Genomic DNA, 16,374 nt, shown 5'->3' with positions numbered 1-16,374 from the left:
AATAGGATAAGAAATGCTCAAATTTTTAAATACTTTGTTGTTATGACCTTCTGAAATAGGGGCATATGTTATCTAATATTTCAAAAAATCTCAAAATAGAAAAAAACCCCAAAATGATTTGTATGAATTTATTTGAATTATTTTAAATTTTAATTTGATATATCATGAAATATGTGAAATAAATAAGTAGGCCTTGCGGTTTGACATTCTTATTTATAGGGACTACAGGTTTAGAGTCCTAATTTAATTAAATAATTTTATAAAATTTATATATAGTATGTATGCTACGATTAACATACATATATAAAATCGAGGTTGAGCCATAAGTGTTAACCTAGACTCTAGGATTATGCAGAGATCCATTCATGATTGAATGATTGAAAATAGATAAATGATGCATTAAATTGTGTTGATACGAATGATGCATCTTTCGAGATAATCATTTTATTTTAAATTATTTGAAATGCATAATGTGTTGCATAATGTTTGAGAAAACAAAATTATGCTTTAAATATGAATCCATGCTATTTTAAAATTATAAGCATGCTGATTTTGAAAATGTATATTGATGCATGAAAAATTTTACGGGTATTGATCCAAAAGTGCAATTATTATAATTTTTTTAGCATGCTATATTTATTTTAAAAATGACATGCATTGAGAATATGATCTCAAAAGGATAAGGAAAGTTTTACTAATGATTTAGAGTTTGTCATAAAAATATAAAATGGTAAACAAGCAAATCAGTCAAATGTGAACCGACATCATGCACCAATCCCGTAGAGTTTTCAGTAATATTTGCGAAGGGATAAATAACAATACTAGGTTGCCTGGATCAATGTGAGGGTAAAAATTCAAGATGAGGATCCTTGTAAAGGTGAAAACTTAAGATCAAAAAAATTGAGGTTGAAAAAGACCTGCCTCTCACCCACAACTAATTAGGGGGACAAATACAACTGTAATGGTTGGTAGTCCAACCATGTATGTGTTTAGCAATTGACTGCGATCGTAGCCAACTGCAAAAATTGTTGACAAAGGTTCCTTGACTCTGGTGTTAGCATCTCTACTAGCCATGGGTAAAATATAAAATAAAATTTATGAAAATACACTCCCTACTAATACTTATCATGTACCGAGATAGTGGTGTCTTAGGTGTTAAATCAAGATTGTTACTTAATTCTGTAAAATATTTGTTAGGATGACATTTAATGCAAAAGTAATCTAACTTGAAAGATAATAATATGATTAATGCATATAGGATAAGCATGTAGAAATATAATTATTTGTTTAATTAGTTACTTAATTTGATTGTGTAAACAATTCTTTATGTTGATTTAGATAGAATTATTTTTGTTATATATGTAAATGAGATTGTGAGAAGCAAACAATTCCTTAGGGTCATTCAATTAATTGTATACAATCATATTTAGTTCATGTAAAGTGAAATGCAAATATGCTTTAATGAAGACATAGTTTATTTGCAATCATGGAATGACACATAATTGAGATGTGTCTTATTGATATGCTTTGTGTGATGTCGTTTATGAGAAGTGTGATATAATTTTGTATGTAATTTCATACATACTAAAAACCTGATAAAGGTCTATTAGTATTTACTTTGACATTAAATTGTCTTATTTGTTTTTATTAAAAAAATTTTAGGTTCACATAAATGAACAGATGAATGATGAAGTGAACCGAAACTTAAAAAAAAAAATGGTACAGATTAAGATAATTTGAACTGTCTTTGAGTTTTATTGTTTTAGTTTGTAATAATTTTGATATTCATTCAATAAAATAAAATATTTTTGAAATGATTGACTTTTTAACTTGACGAGCTTGAAGATTAAAACAGGTTTCTGTTTTAAAAAAAAAATTATTATGTTTTAAAAAAATATATTTTAAGCACAAATTTTAAATATCTGAATTTTTGAAAAGTACAACCGTAACTAACTACCCTCCATTTCTAGTTAAAGCCTGTCAACTGTAGGGCCCAACAAAAGATGGAAGGCAAATGTGCGGTGACACACTAAAGTGTGCAACGTGATTACACCTGATATGGCTGTCTCCCTTGTCAAATAAACGAGACATGTTATGATACATTGACATGACTTAGACATGAACAAACATTGTTTTAATATTTTTAGCAAATTTTAATAAAATTATATTTATATATTTTTCCATGAAAAACTTTGGTTAGGTAGACCCTTACCAGTTATACAACCATACCATAGGGATTTGAACTTGCAACGTCCCAACATGAGTCACGTGCACCGACTGCTCTTGCTAGACAAACAAAGCCCCTGAGTTGGTAAATTATATTTATATATATTTAAATATTAAAAAATAGTTTCTTTATTGGTTAAAAATTAAAAATATATTTTGGCATTGCTTGTTTGTTAAGAACTTGCTGCTTCGATAAGTAAACCTGAAAATTTTATAGTAAAATTTAGATGCAACATAAACGGTTGATTTTTTTATTCCTTTTAGAGAGAGAGTGAGAGGTGTTCGTCCCAAGTGTTACCATACTTATGGAAAACCGTTAAAACTCAGTGGGGGAAGAGTTGACGGAGTCCAAAGTAGCATTCCCACTGCCATGCAGCTAACAAAGTGGCTCAATGTTTCGCAAGCAAAGAATAAGGGTCGACCCGTGCAGAGTACTGGTCCACCCGATCCAATTGACAAACTCAGGCAAACGACATCCCACATCACCCTCCTCCTCCCCCACTCCATGTACGGGTGTCAACGGGCCTGGTTTACCCACACCTGACCCTAACGGAATTCTATAGGGTCTGGGTATGGTGATAAATAAGAAGACTCGATTAAGACTCGGGTTCAGACTTGAAGGTCCGATTAATACATGGACCCGGTATAGTTTGTAAAATTTTATACCAGACTCGGACCTGACCAGAGAGATTTGATTAAGACCCACAAAATTTTAATGTAAAAATGATAGGAAATATGGTTTTACCGGGTCTGGTTCATGTGATATGGTTTTATTTATAGTAGACCCATTAGACCTAGGTCCGGATCCAATAACATACCCGAAAATCTGGTTCAAGTCTGGTTTTACCTGGGTCTGAACCAAACTCGACCCGTTGACACCCTTAAGTCCTTAACTCCATGTCTAAGATCCGGATCAGAATGATCCGATCCGTTTGACTGCCGAAAAACTTGGACCACAAAAATAATGCACATGCGTGGGTCCGAAATCCAATAAACCAACACCAAAACAATAAAATACACAAAACATCCATCATCTATGCCAGTTTGTAGAAACTAAATTACGGAACTAACCCTAGGTTCCGGGTAAAGGGGTCCAGGACCCGAATATTCTGGTCCGTCCCTCTCACGAACACGCACTCCTGCAAGAACATGACAGTGCTTCAGTGTACCTGACCTCTGCCATGTCCCCTTTACATCCCATCCTTGCCTCTCTCTCTCTCTCTCTCTCTCTAGAAACACACAGTCACCTCCCCTTTTAACCACTACCCCTTCCTCACAAACACCCTCTTTCTCTATGTTGAATGGGTGGCGTTGGTGGTTCTGAAACAGTAGGCCTAAATCAACAGCACCACCCATCATGGACCTTCATGCCATGAAAGAAAGGGAAGATGATCAAGGCCACCATGGTGGCCAGGGGGACTCCTCTTGCCCCGCCGATGGCCTCAAGGACTCGCTGCACGGGTTGAAGCTTGGAAAGAGGACCTACTTCCAGGACGCCGGCGCCGGCTCCCCTGCCAATCCGAGGGGCTTCCCCACCGCCTTGGCGGCGTCGGCAGTGCCGTCTCCGCCGTCAAAGAGGGCCAGAGGTGTGGTGCAGAGCGGGCAGCCACCCAGGTGCCAGGTCGAGGACTGCAGGGTGGACCTGACTGGCGCCAAGGCCTACTACTGCAGGCACAAGGTGTGCGGCATGCATTCCAAGTCCCCCAAGGTCATCGTCGCCGGAATCGAACAGAGGTTCTGCCAGCAGTGTAGCAGGTAAAGCCTCTCTCTCTCTAGAATTGTGATGCCATTTTTGGTTGGTTTGGGTATGTGGGGATTGGTTCTTATTCATCTTTGGGGTTGGGGCTAAAATGGGTTTCTGGAATTCTTTTGATTTTTTTTTTAATTGGGAGGTTTGGGGAGTGGAATGAATTTGGTAGCGAATGTGGTGGATGAGTGAACATGGTGCTCAATGTGGAATTGGTTGAGCGTTGGCTTTTATTTTTTTTAATGTTTTTGGTGGGGGTAGTCTTTATTTTTTATTGAAATGAACATGGGTATCTTAAGGCCTTCTTCTTTTCCTTTTTGGCAATGAAGATGGTGACATGCTGTAATGGTTGTAAGCTTGTTTCAGTTCCCATTATGCTGGGGATGATGGGTTTTATGATTTTTTTTCCCTTTTTTGAGATGAGAAGATCATGTTAGTGGACCACTGTTCTGAGAGTTACTTTTTTTTGTGTACTTTAGTTTGGAAAGTGAGCAGGATGTTTTTGAATGTTCTCTTTATTGGCCTTCTTTTTTATCCTTTACACAGTATAGGTGAGTATAAAGCATTTTGAGAGGAGTGCGATGGAGATGCCTTCTTGGTGAAATGATTATGAGATCTCCAAGATTTTTCTACAATTGGAAGTGAATGTGTCAAACATGATGTCCATGGTGAACAGAGAAATGGATATTTTGTAAATGTAGTAATGATGAATCCCAGTTGCAGAGTATGCTTTTCATGTGCACAGGGGACCCCATGAAGGAACACAGTGTTCAAAGAAAAGCAAGCAAAACTGTGTGTTTTGGGCACAGCTTGAGCTGGTTAAGTTTCATCCACATAAGTTGTGAACGAACGAATCAACACATAAGTGTGTGCGAATGGTTTCCTGCTTTGTGGAGTGAAAAGAATGGAGGAGGAATTTTTGTTTTTAGTCCTGGATAGCAACGTTTTCATTGTGGTTGCATTATCATATTTGACTTGAACTTGCAGAGTCTCTTTTCAAAAGTCTAGTTGGAAATATGCAGGCTTAGATCCCAATTTGGACTTATGTTAGGAATGGATCTATTTTTGGTGATGGTCTATAATGGAAGAATATCTAACTTGATATTTTGTTTGCTTGAGAACATTTGGTAAGTTTCTTATGATCAACTGTTCTTTAGGAGTATTTCTCCTCTATTTTCTAACCCAATCTTTCACAGGGTGAAAATGTGGCTTCACAGCACTGAAATTTATTAGTATGACAGCATTATTTTGGGTTGAGTGCTGGCAAATTAATGTACTTGTTTTCCATAAAATGAGATGCTTGCTTCATTTTCAAAGCTTCTTGTCCAATAGAAAAGTGATGCACATGATCGTGTTAAATGAGAACAACCCCTACATTCGAACCTCCATCTTTAACATTAGCAAGAACCTGTTTCAGTTGCATAATGTAGGGGATTATAACAACTGTATCAAGTACAGTATCAGGAAGCACCACTTGTGAAACCTCAACATATATCATCATTGATACAGAAATGGGTCGACTCATTTGTTCCTTTACAAAAAAAATATTTCTATCTTTTTGCATGGTTTAATCATTGGTCCTGGAAATTTTTACAATAAAATAGGTAGGGAGTTAGTATAGTCCCCTATCCCCAATTCTGTCATTGGATGGAATATAGAAGTAATCTAATGTCTGGATGGACTATTTCACTTGTTCTTGAACTGATCATCCACTGTTAAGAAATATAATGGAACAAACTTCTTGACTATCAAGAAGGGCATGAAGGAGCCCATTTAGTGAAGGTACATTTTAAAGTGTTGCTAATTTTTGAATCCTTAAAAGACACAGGCCTTCTGTTCCTTTTTATGTGAACAGGATAGCCAACCTCATTCAAATTCAGCATACCTTTGTACAGATTTTTAAACATCATTAGATTCTAGATTGAAGAACTGGAAAATAACAAAAGAAACACTTTTTCCTTATCAAGATGCGTGTGTCCCCGCTACTTTTGTTCTGGAAGTTTCTTCTTTCCGTTGCTCTTTAGATGGAAGGGAACACACTTCTGATCAGTTGGTTGTGTGCTAATAAAAACAATAGCCTTTTGGTTTCTTAGTGTTGGGTGGGGTGAGCTTGGGGTTCCTAATAGAATGGTATATTATATCTTACTTTGTTTCATGATGGCACATTTGTGTTTGATCTATATATATATCTATATATATATATATATAGAGAGAGAGAGAGAGAGAGAGAGTAATGGGTAGGTGCCTGACGCTTTTTTGTGTCTACCGTGTGCCTACCACCCTTTGGAAAGATTATTTCTATTTTTTCTAAAATCTGACCGTACATATGTGATCTACATGCTTGATTTTATGGGAATCTACTTTTGGATCGTCCGATTCCAACAACAACTTAGGTTTTTATAAGATTAAAAAAAAATGGTCTATAATTTAAAAAAATATTCAGTGCTTAAAAAATAATCTTTTTTCTCAAAAAAACATTATCCAAGTGTGATTTCTTAGCAAATCGATCATGCGGAACACATCTGCAGGGTCAGATTTTTGAAAACTCCTGTCTACTGGTGGTAGGCACATGGTAGGCACAAAAAGAGTCAGGCACCTACCCATTACTATATATATATTGTTAAACTATGTCACAGGGATTCGGCTAGCAGGGTGCCGCACCCGCGTCGACGCGGGTGCGGGTGCGGTCAACCCGACCCTGGGTGCATTGACCGCACCCAGAGTCATTTTTGTCCAATTTTTTTTTGGATTTAAAAAAAAAATTTTTTTTTGCCCTATGAAATAGGCTGCAGAATTTAAAAAAATTTCTTTGGGGACCCGCGCCGGGGGGAGCCCCCGGACCCCCCTTCCTGCAAGGGCAAAAACAATGAATCAAGCTCCACAACTCATCACTTTCATCTTTGGGGACAACCATATAAGATAAAAAAATGGTAAAAAGTAAGTTGGGCATAAATGTCATGGACCTTAACAACTACCATACATTCATATATATATATATATATATATATATATATATATATATATATATATATATATATATATATATATATATATATATATTACATTTTTGCCCCTGCCGCACCCCCGCACCCAGGTTTTTTGAAAGTGCCGAATCCCCGCACCCACACCCGCACCCGCACCCGCACCCGCACCCATGTGACATAGTTGTTAAATATAGTTGTGTATGTTTAATTATTTATGCATATTTATATATGTATATATACTACATATATATGTATATACTATTTATGTATATACATATGTATATTTAGTATATATAAAATATAATATGTATCTTTTTGAACTAGGCATTGTTTTTGTTTTTCGTTTTCTTATTTTTTATTTATTATTTGTAATATGGTTGTTGAACTAGCCGTTAGGAGTGTCTAATGACTAGTATGGCCCCTCTTGTATCTATTTAAATGGGCTTCAAACCCATTGTCATGTATGCTTTTTGTGAGCATTATTATAATGAAATTTATATTTTTATGTTGGTGTTCTCTCACTCATATTCTATTTGCCTTAGTGCATGTGTATTTCCCTTAGTGGCATGTGTTATTGGCTTATTTCCCTCTTGTGTTGCTTCATTGACATCCGATTACATTGTGTTAGAGCCGCGTGCTCTTGGATCTTGAAGATTGTTGTGCTTGTCGGTTCATGAAGCTTGAGGATCATGTGGTTGTGTTCTTGTGCTCCTTGATCCTATTTTGTATCTTGCTCTAAGCTTTCAATCTCATATTGGTGGTTGTGGATTCAAGCTCCTTCTCCTTTATTGCTCGTGATCATGGCCGAGAAAGAGATCACCACCGTGATTTCCTTCAAACTCAATGAATCCAACTATCTAATGTGGGCAACTGCTATGGAAAACCAGATCACAAGAACAAAATTATGGGGATACATTAGTGGGACCACCATGGAACCACAACTAAAGCTTACTCGAAAAGAAGGAGATCAAGTGAAGGCTCTGACCACATTTTATATCTATATATCTATATATCTATATATCTATATATATCTGTGCCATTAGTGGTCACTCTTTTTCATAATGAATTTCTTGCTACTTCCAGGGCAACCTTCTCCTCTCAAAGTGCTTTATCTTTGATGTAAAATTATCTACGGCTATGTGCCTTAGTTACCTGGTCGAATGATGACTATATTGAGATGGAAAAAAGTACATTCCAAGCAGGATTCTGTTATATAGATATATATTTCTGTTTATTCCAAAATACCTGATAGGGGAATTTTGGTCTTTTCATATGTACTATAAGTTGTTCTTTATAAACAACTTATTTTTTAGGCTTTTTACTTTTTTATTTTTCTCTTTTTGGGACCCTTGGGGACCCCACATTTGTAGTCTTTGGGGGTCCCCAATGGTCATAAATATGACCGTTGGGGCTCCCCAACGACTACATTGTGGGAGCCCCAAGGCCTCCCTCTCTCTCATTCTTTGTGTATATAAAGAGGGGTGTTCCCCCTCTATTTTGTAGTTGTACTCTCACTCTCTCTCAATAATATTTCCTCTATTTTTGCCTTTTGGCATTTCCCCTTTGTGAGTTTATGTGTTTGCACTTAAAGTGCTTGTGTAATCTTCTTGGTTCTTGTCCATTGTTGGACCTACAAGTGTTTTTCACTTGTTATTTGTATTTCTTCCTATTTCATTATAGATTCTTGTCCAGTGTAAATGGATGTAATATTTTAAACTTTTCTTTGTTCACCAAGTGACTTCTTATCATCAGTCCCTCGCTTTTCTTGTATTCTGTTGTCACTTCAATAAGATTTTCCTTTATCTTGCTTGTGGAAAGCCAAACATATGTCATACAGTCTGATTTGCAAAACACGTTAAAAAATTGAAAACTATTCATTGACTCATTTCTAACCTTGTTTGGAGGGGCCAGTCTCTCTCTCTCTCTCTCTCTATATATATATATATATATATATATATATATACACACACACATACATCTTGGAAGGGCTTTAACTTTAAAGGTGAGAGAACCCCGTCTCGTTTGTGTGTGTATTGAATTTATGCAGAATTACCTAAGCATCCCTCTAATGTAGTAAACTACAAGTATGTAAGATCCTTCTAATTTGAAAAGACAAAAATGTGTGTGTATGTGGTATTCGTATTTGTTCTTGGTTCCACACATTTTTGTCTTTTCACATGATGTCGTCTTATGTTCTTGTAGGTGGGAACCTTTGAATTAGACCTAATGAAACAACAGTTTAGTTCAATTCATTATTGTTGCATCACAAATTTCCACTACTACAACTATTGTTTGTTCAATTTCTTTTATAGAATGCTAGTCACTGTTGTACTGTCCAAACAAATGTATTGATTTGATATTGGTCTTGGAATCCTAAAATTATGCCACTAAGTTCTGAAATATTATGATGTATGTGATGAATGCATGTACATATAAAAATTGTTAATATTATGAAAATGAAATAATTAAGTGGAATTTCATAACCATGATAAATTGTTTTGGTGGACTAAAATTGCTCTACGTAGGGCTGTTCCGTAAGTCCACCTGCGCCATGATACGCAGGATATGTTATCCATTTGGACACGGAAATAGGATTTAACTAAATGTTTTGATCGGAATTACCCCAAATTCTTGAGTTTGGTATGCCCTATAAATAAAAAAAGGTTTTCCCCTGATTTTGGTTGTCATACACATAATCAGCATAATAACGACTGTAACTCGTAGGTCCACTACTTAGATTCAGATAACTGGAAAATAAATTTCTAGTTCACCCAGAAAATAACTGTGTCAATCTCAAAAATCTTATTTTCAATATCAGAATATATAGAATAACAATCACCATTACTGTCTTTAACCCAAAAAGTGTCACCAGAGATGAGACTCCAAACGTCCTTGACATTGACCATGTCCAGTAAATATTAAATAAACATTGTTACTCATTGGGGATGTCCTAGTCCTAGAACTCCTTGGGAGAGCTTGGTCATCTTCTTTAACCGCTTCTTCTTCCTCTGTGGTTTCTTTCTTTTGCAGGGCATGTTTGCCAAGGCTATGATAAAAGTAATGGACACCTCTCTTTTGAAGACCCATTTGGGGTCATAGCTGCTAGGACATGCTTCTCTTATCTTAAAATTTTTCTCACATTTTGTTAGACAATCTTAGAGTGGCTAATATCTTGTCAATGAGTCTAGCCATGAAATGCCATTTCACCTTGCAACTTTATATATTCATGTGTGTGCATGTGAGCTCAATAGTGTCTCTTAAGTTAAAGCTTAGGGCATTTTTTAATGAATCTCATAAGAGTTTTAACAGATGAGTGGGGCATATATAGGTACCAAGTACTAACTACCTCTTTGAGTTGAGAATTAAGTTAATTGTAAGACAACATTAAGCGTGTCTCAGGCTTTGGATTTTAAATTTGTTTAAATCTGTTTAGACTGCTCAACAACATTAAACTCATCTTAGTTAAAATTGGTTAATGCGAATACCAAAGCTGCAGCTTTGAATATTTACAGCCCAAAACCTATTATCAGTAAGATTTGTTCCTTGTTAGCATTGTAGGAGGATCAATGTCAATCAATTCAAAGATTAGTACATGTAACAGTGTGATTTTCTGTCCAAGATGGCTCTAAATCAAAACATCAAGAATGAAAAGAGGCAATTTGTACTTAGCATGCAACATTAAATGAATTAGATTGGTGAACATGTATAAGTACCTAAAGCTGGGAAAGCATTTATTCCCATTGGTAGCAGCAAGTCTACGTGTTTGTGAATGTGTATAAGGCTATAAGCACCTAAGGCTGGGGACGTAGTGAATAGGATCCTCAAACTCTAAATTTTCTCCATTAGATATCCCATCACTAACATGAAACATTGGACTCTTCATTAACTTTGTTCATTTACCCAAATCCTCTACACCTGATACCCATATGCCTATTCAATCAGTAGGAAACATTGGACTCTTAGTTTCATTCACCTTGTTCATTTAATCTACTGTTTACCTGATTATCTTGCCCAATAGTGTGTATATGTGTCTGTGCATGCAGGGCATGCACTTTCTTCACCACATAGGTCATGTAAACATTAATTCATTAGAAGGCAGAATTGCTTTCTAACTCTGGTCTGATTGAGGTGCAAAGATGTATATGAATGTTCTGTCACAATTGTCCATTTATGGTTGAGAAGTTCATCCAAAACCTTAATTTGGTCACTAGAAAGATGAAAACAAAGGGAAGCCTGTTCATCCTGCAAGTGTTACTGTTTCATAATTTTATGGTGGCATTTTGAAGGCCCAGCTCGTTAGATGTTAAGACTCCACAAAAATGACAGCCACTAATTTATCTGCTTCAGGATTCAGAATTCAAGATTCATGGTTCCTGGCGTGGCCATCTAAACATTCTTCATTAGATTGTTGTTCTTTGAATGCTTGTTAACTTTTTCAGATGCAAGATGCATGTATGGACTTTTGCATCCTGAAAAATGAAAGGCATGATTTTCTTGGCTTTCTTTGCATTGTATCTAGTTCTGGCCTATGTATTTGATTTATTTATGCTTATGCAAATGGGCAATAGTAGCTAGACATAACATCATCTCAAAGGCACAGTATGTTTTAGTTGCAAATTGTTTATTAGGGGTTTGTGAGGTGGCATTTGAGGCCTAATAAGTAAGGCAATGGTGATACCAATGAAAGATGTACGCATTCCTTGTTTCAATAGGTTTGAGATGACCTGTGATTTGCTGCAAAAAATGGAAAGTGTAAAGGACTAACAGCAGCATGCAAAATGCAAATCTGTAAGAAGTTATTTCCTGCATGTTTGAAGAACTTAGTTTCGGTATGAGTAAATTGCGCCCCCCCCCCGCAAAAAAAAAATCTTGACCTGAGTTCTATTTTTTAGCCTGTTGATATGCACCATATTAGTAACTTTTGGTGTTATTGTCAATGTTGAGTGTCATTCAATTCCATTTGTGGCAATAAAATTAACTGTGTCCGTATTTTTTCTGCATAGATTTCATCAGCTCTCTGAATTTGACCAAGGAAAGCGCAGTTGCCGCAGGCGCCTTGCTGGTCATAATGCACGTCGTAGGAAGCCACCACACAGTTCAATATCATCCCACTATGGACGGTTTCCTTCCCTTCTTTATGGTAAGCATCCCATTGCATCCTCTCATGTCTTATCCTAGTTCTTTAGCAAAACTTGTATCTGTGGAATTGGAGTGATTTTATTTTTGCCATCACAGAGGACAGCAGAATTGGAGGGCTCTTAACAGACTTCACCTTCCCAAGACATGCTGGGAAAGATGTTTGGTCAACCATTAGAGCCAGTGAACGTGTACCAAGCCAAGGCCAAGCTACCGAAAAATATGTTCCACATGTCTGGCAGGGTGATCCTGCTGCTGCTGATATTTTATCTCCAGGAGTTCATCCATTTTTACAAGTTTCGTCTGGTGGGTCCAGCTTTTCCAGCCAGGAGATTTCACCAGGCAACTGTTTCTCCGGAGTCTCTGACCCCGGTTGTGCTCTCTCTCTTCTGTCACCCCAACTATTGGGATCAAAAGGCCGAGCTTCAGGCCTTATTTCTGTAAACCACTTGTTGAATGGTGAAGAGGCTTCCATGACTCAACCTCCTGGCGCCCAACCCTGCTCTGGTGTCAATGCTGACAAGCTGCTTACTGTTTCTTCACAGTGGTCTGCACCATTTCCTCCATTTTCATCATACTCTCCAACTGCTATACTTGAACCACTATCACCTGCTAGAACCAGAGCTAGTGGATGGAGTTTCAGAAACAACGAGGCCTCACATTCTCAGGACATCCAATCCAAAATGGAGTTGAAGCAAGTATCTGAGTTGCATGGCTGCCAGTTTCTTGGTGAGCTCGAGTTGGTGCCACAGGGAGGCAGGCAGTTAGACGCTGGCAACTTGAGGTCATTTGGACCTTCAGACCACAATCCACACTGGGGACTGTAGGTTGGTTCTATCAACAGAGAGGTTGAATTCATCTTTTTTCAGGTTTTTAATCCTTATTTTGCAGAACCCTGTGATTAGCCAGTAAGACCTCGGTATTATTTCACCTTGCAATTTATCATCCATTACTAATATATTATTCACTCTGTTTTAATTGACTAAATGCTTGGTCAGTCTTTCGCTACTGCTTTGTATGGGCTATTAGATAATTTGAACTGTTTGTCTTAAAACCTCTACTAAAAATGGGGTTTCATGATCTCTCTGTCATACGCCAGGCTGGGTATCTGGAGATAAGTAGTGAGCTACTCACCGCTTGCTGTGTGAATATCCTACTCTCCATGTTTCTTGAATAACTGGCACCACTAGCAGCCTATGTCACATGGATACGGCTGTGGATATGGGGATACAGCCATTTTTAGGAAGTTCCCAAGATGACTTGTATACAAAGGGATACAGAACGGTAGCCAAAATGGAGTATCCGTGTGATATAGCTAACAACATTGGAGCTCATGGAAGTCATGGTGGTCCTACTTAGTTCATTTGTTTTTTTTTTATAGTTAAGTTGGGGTTAGGCCAGACCCCTACCAGTGTATTAATAATCATGTAAATATCATCTGTATACAAAAACACCCTCATGATAATGGGTGCCAATCTGGGGGCCGGTCCTTCCAACATTGATTCAGGCCCCCCTTGGCTAGTCTAGCTAGAACTTTACACAAAAAATTTGATTTACAGTGTGGTATTCCACATGTATTTTTTTCAAGCCTGTACAAGCTCTCTATTAATGCTGTGGGAACAGTATGATTGTGCTTCCTTCCTTCCAAAATCTGCCTGATGGTTTGCTCCACATCGGCTCTGCCTATTTTCAGAATTACCTTACTAGAGATCCCTGTTTTCTGGAGGACGATCATCCATGTACTCCATTCCCTGTCCACCACTTTTCCTGCATTGGTGAAACATCCTGCTTGTTGGATGCCTCCATCGCAGGTTCGCACCATGTAACCTACTTAGTTCATTTGTTGGAATCAGGTATTCAGCTTCTTTTTTTTCATCTTGGTTGTCAACCTAGGGGACTTCCCCCTGCTTGGTTCCAACTCGAGACTCCATGGCTAAGATGGAATCGGTCTCAGCTTTCACATTCATCACTTTGGCAATTCAGTTGGAATCCATATACTTGTTGACAGAAAGCCACTGCCTGGGTTGAGGTTGAGCACCTTTATTTCTGGGAAGGAGACTCATTATTTGCAGTTACTATACAGTTACTATAGGTGCTATGGACGATATGACTGTTATTGTATGGTCCAGACCCATGACCTCATTCATGCTCATGGTTTATGCGTCTGTACTGTGACATTGTGGATGCTATTTCTTGAGGAATCTGGTGTAAACCTGATTACCTTGACTTGATAACTTCTATAGCATGAAAACCTGATGATGCTGTCCACTGAATATAGGTGCAGTGGATGATATGACTTCTTAGTTTTGTTATAGATGGTCTGGAGCACCGCTCCATCCATTGTCAAGGGATTATTCCTCTGTTGTAACTTAATACACTAATTCTAGAGAGAGAGAGTCACATTCAGCCTTATTGATTGGGGGGTGGTGGTGGTGGTAAAGATCTAGAACAAAAACCTACTAGAATGTTTATTATTAGCCCAATCCATTATGTCGAGAACCACATGCAGTGAATTACATTGACACATTTGCTTGGCCCTAAATGAAAATTGTATTCTAGCAATTGTAAGAGAATGATTCTCATGGGTTCCATTCCTCACTTCACATGCAAGCAAACGTGAAATGGAATCCCTCGTATGATTCAAAATCACAATAGGGTCTACTTTACTCGTGATTCAAAACCAGGTTGTCCACCATGTGATTTGGAATAACATGATTTTGAATCACTTGACATGGAGTCACATGAGATTCAAGCAAAATGTGCACTAAGTGCAGTGTGAATAGTCCTAAAAGGTTGATAAAAATCACATTCTTTTGTTTTGGTTGATAAAGCCCTCTCATGATTCTCAGGGGGTTTGTCAAAGAGCAATTCTACGAGTTAAGCTCCAATGATTCTTGTTATGCCATCATAACAATATTGGAAATATACCAACGGGGGGCTCCACATGGTTGGTAGGAGCTGTCAGTGCACGTCCCCATGTGGTGGGGCGTTGCAGGTTCAAAACCCTGTGGTACGTTGAATAATAACTGGTGGGGTGTTTGCCTAACCCCAGTTTGCCTTAAAAAAAAAAATATTGGCAATATATTCCTTTCTGGAAATCTTACAGGTCTCAGGTTTGGGAAAACATTATGTTTGGAATGCAATAAATAGAGGAAGGGGCAGAATGAGGATTTTTTTTGGATAGGCAAGCTGGGGTTAGGCAGACCCCCACCAGTTATACAACCATACCATTGGGATTTGAACTTTCCCCGTCCAAACACAAGGTGACGTGCACTCACTGCTCCTACCAGACAACTGGAGCCCCCATTGGTAACTTGGTAGAATTTTGGTTCGACTCATGGGTGGATCAGTATTCCTTAACTTGTTTGTTCAATCATAGTTTGAACCAATATTTTCAGAATTTGTTTCTAAACCGAATCATTTTTTAAAATGATCCACAAAATTAGACAATTGTGAATCAAATGAGTCACTCTGAGTCAGCTTTTTAAAATGTTTGATTTAAAAAAGGTTCAAAAATTCATAAAAGACCAAAAAAAATTCAGAAAATTTATCTAAAACAAGAAACAGAAACAAAATTGTTGAGATTAAGAAGTTTTAAGTTTATTTGATATTGTTGAGAATAGGTGGTTTTTAGTTAAGTCTTTTTATATTAGAGGCTATTTGAAATTATGTTTTCATAATGGGCTTAAATGTAATTATTCATTTTAGCCTCTCTATTTAACATAGAGAGAAGCCCTAATAAAAAGTTAACGTGTTTTCTTCTCTGTGCAGCCGTCTCTCCCTCTCACCCTCTCTTCTATCTTTCCCTCTATCTCTCTCTCTCTCTACCTAGGGTTTGGTGCTTCTATCAACATGGTATCAGAGCCAGCGATCGTGGGAGCTTGATTGATCGTGATCAATCTATCGTGGGAGCGTGATTGAAAGGCATCTGTAAATAAGGTCAGCTGGTTAAGTTTATGTGTAAGATCTGATGACAGATCTGGAGATCTGTCATCAGATCTAAGGAAGCAAGATGCGGTCCACCCCCCCCCCCCCCCCCCCTTGCAGTTCTGGTAGCTCCTCTCTTCTTGTTGAGTTTCTCTATTGCCGAGTTTTATTTCTGCCGAGATTTCCTGTCCTGCTTTTTTTTGTTGTGATGCCGTGATTCCTTGCTGAGTATATCTCTGCCGTGATGCCTTGATTACCTGCACTGTATCGTGATTTGGTTGGCTGGAAATCACGTGTCGTGATTTGGTTGACTGAATATTAGCAACCCAGGTTTCCTGCTGTGTCGTGATTGGT

At 37.7% G+C, this 16,374-nt stretch overlaps 1 protein-coding gene across 1 annotated transcript; it reads left to right on the top strand.

Moving 5' to 3' along the window:
* The first annotated feature begins 3,583 nt into the window (after positions 1–3,583).
* Positions 3,584–13,080, top strand: LOC149828994 (squamosa promoter-binding-like protein 9). Its single transcript, XM_090017191.1, has 3 exons — positions 3,584–3,981; positions 11,961–12,097; positions 12,193–13,080. The coding sequence occupies exons 1-3, from the start codon at positions 3,584–3,586 to the stop codon at positions 12,918–12,920; spliced, it is 1,263 nt and encodes a 420-aa protein (XP_089873317.1). The 3' UTR covers positions 12,921–13,080.
* The last annotated feature ends 3,294 nt before the right edge of the window (positions 13,081–16,374 follow it).

This window comes from Nuphar pumila, chromosome 9 (assembly GCF_984573655.1).
Source record: "Nuphar pumila chromosome 9, dmNupPumi1.hap1.1, whole genome shotgun sequence".
Taxonomy (NCBI): Eukaryota; Viridiplantae; Streptophyta; class Magnoliopsida; order Nymphaeales; family Nymphaeaceae; genus Nuphar; species Nuphar pumila.
The sequence above is the reverse complement of the archived record's forward strand: the minus strand, read 5'-3'. Positions and strand labels throughout refer to the sequence as shown.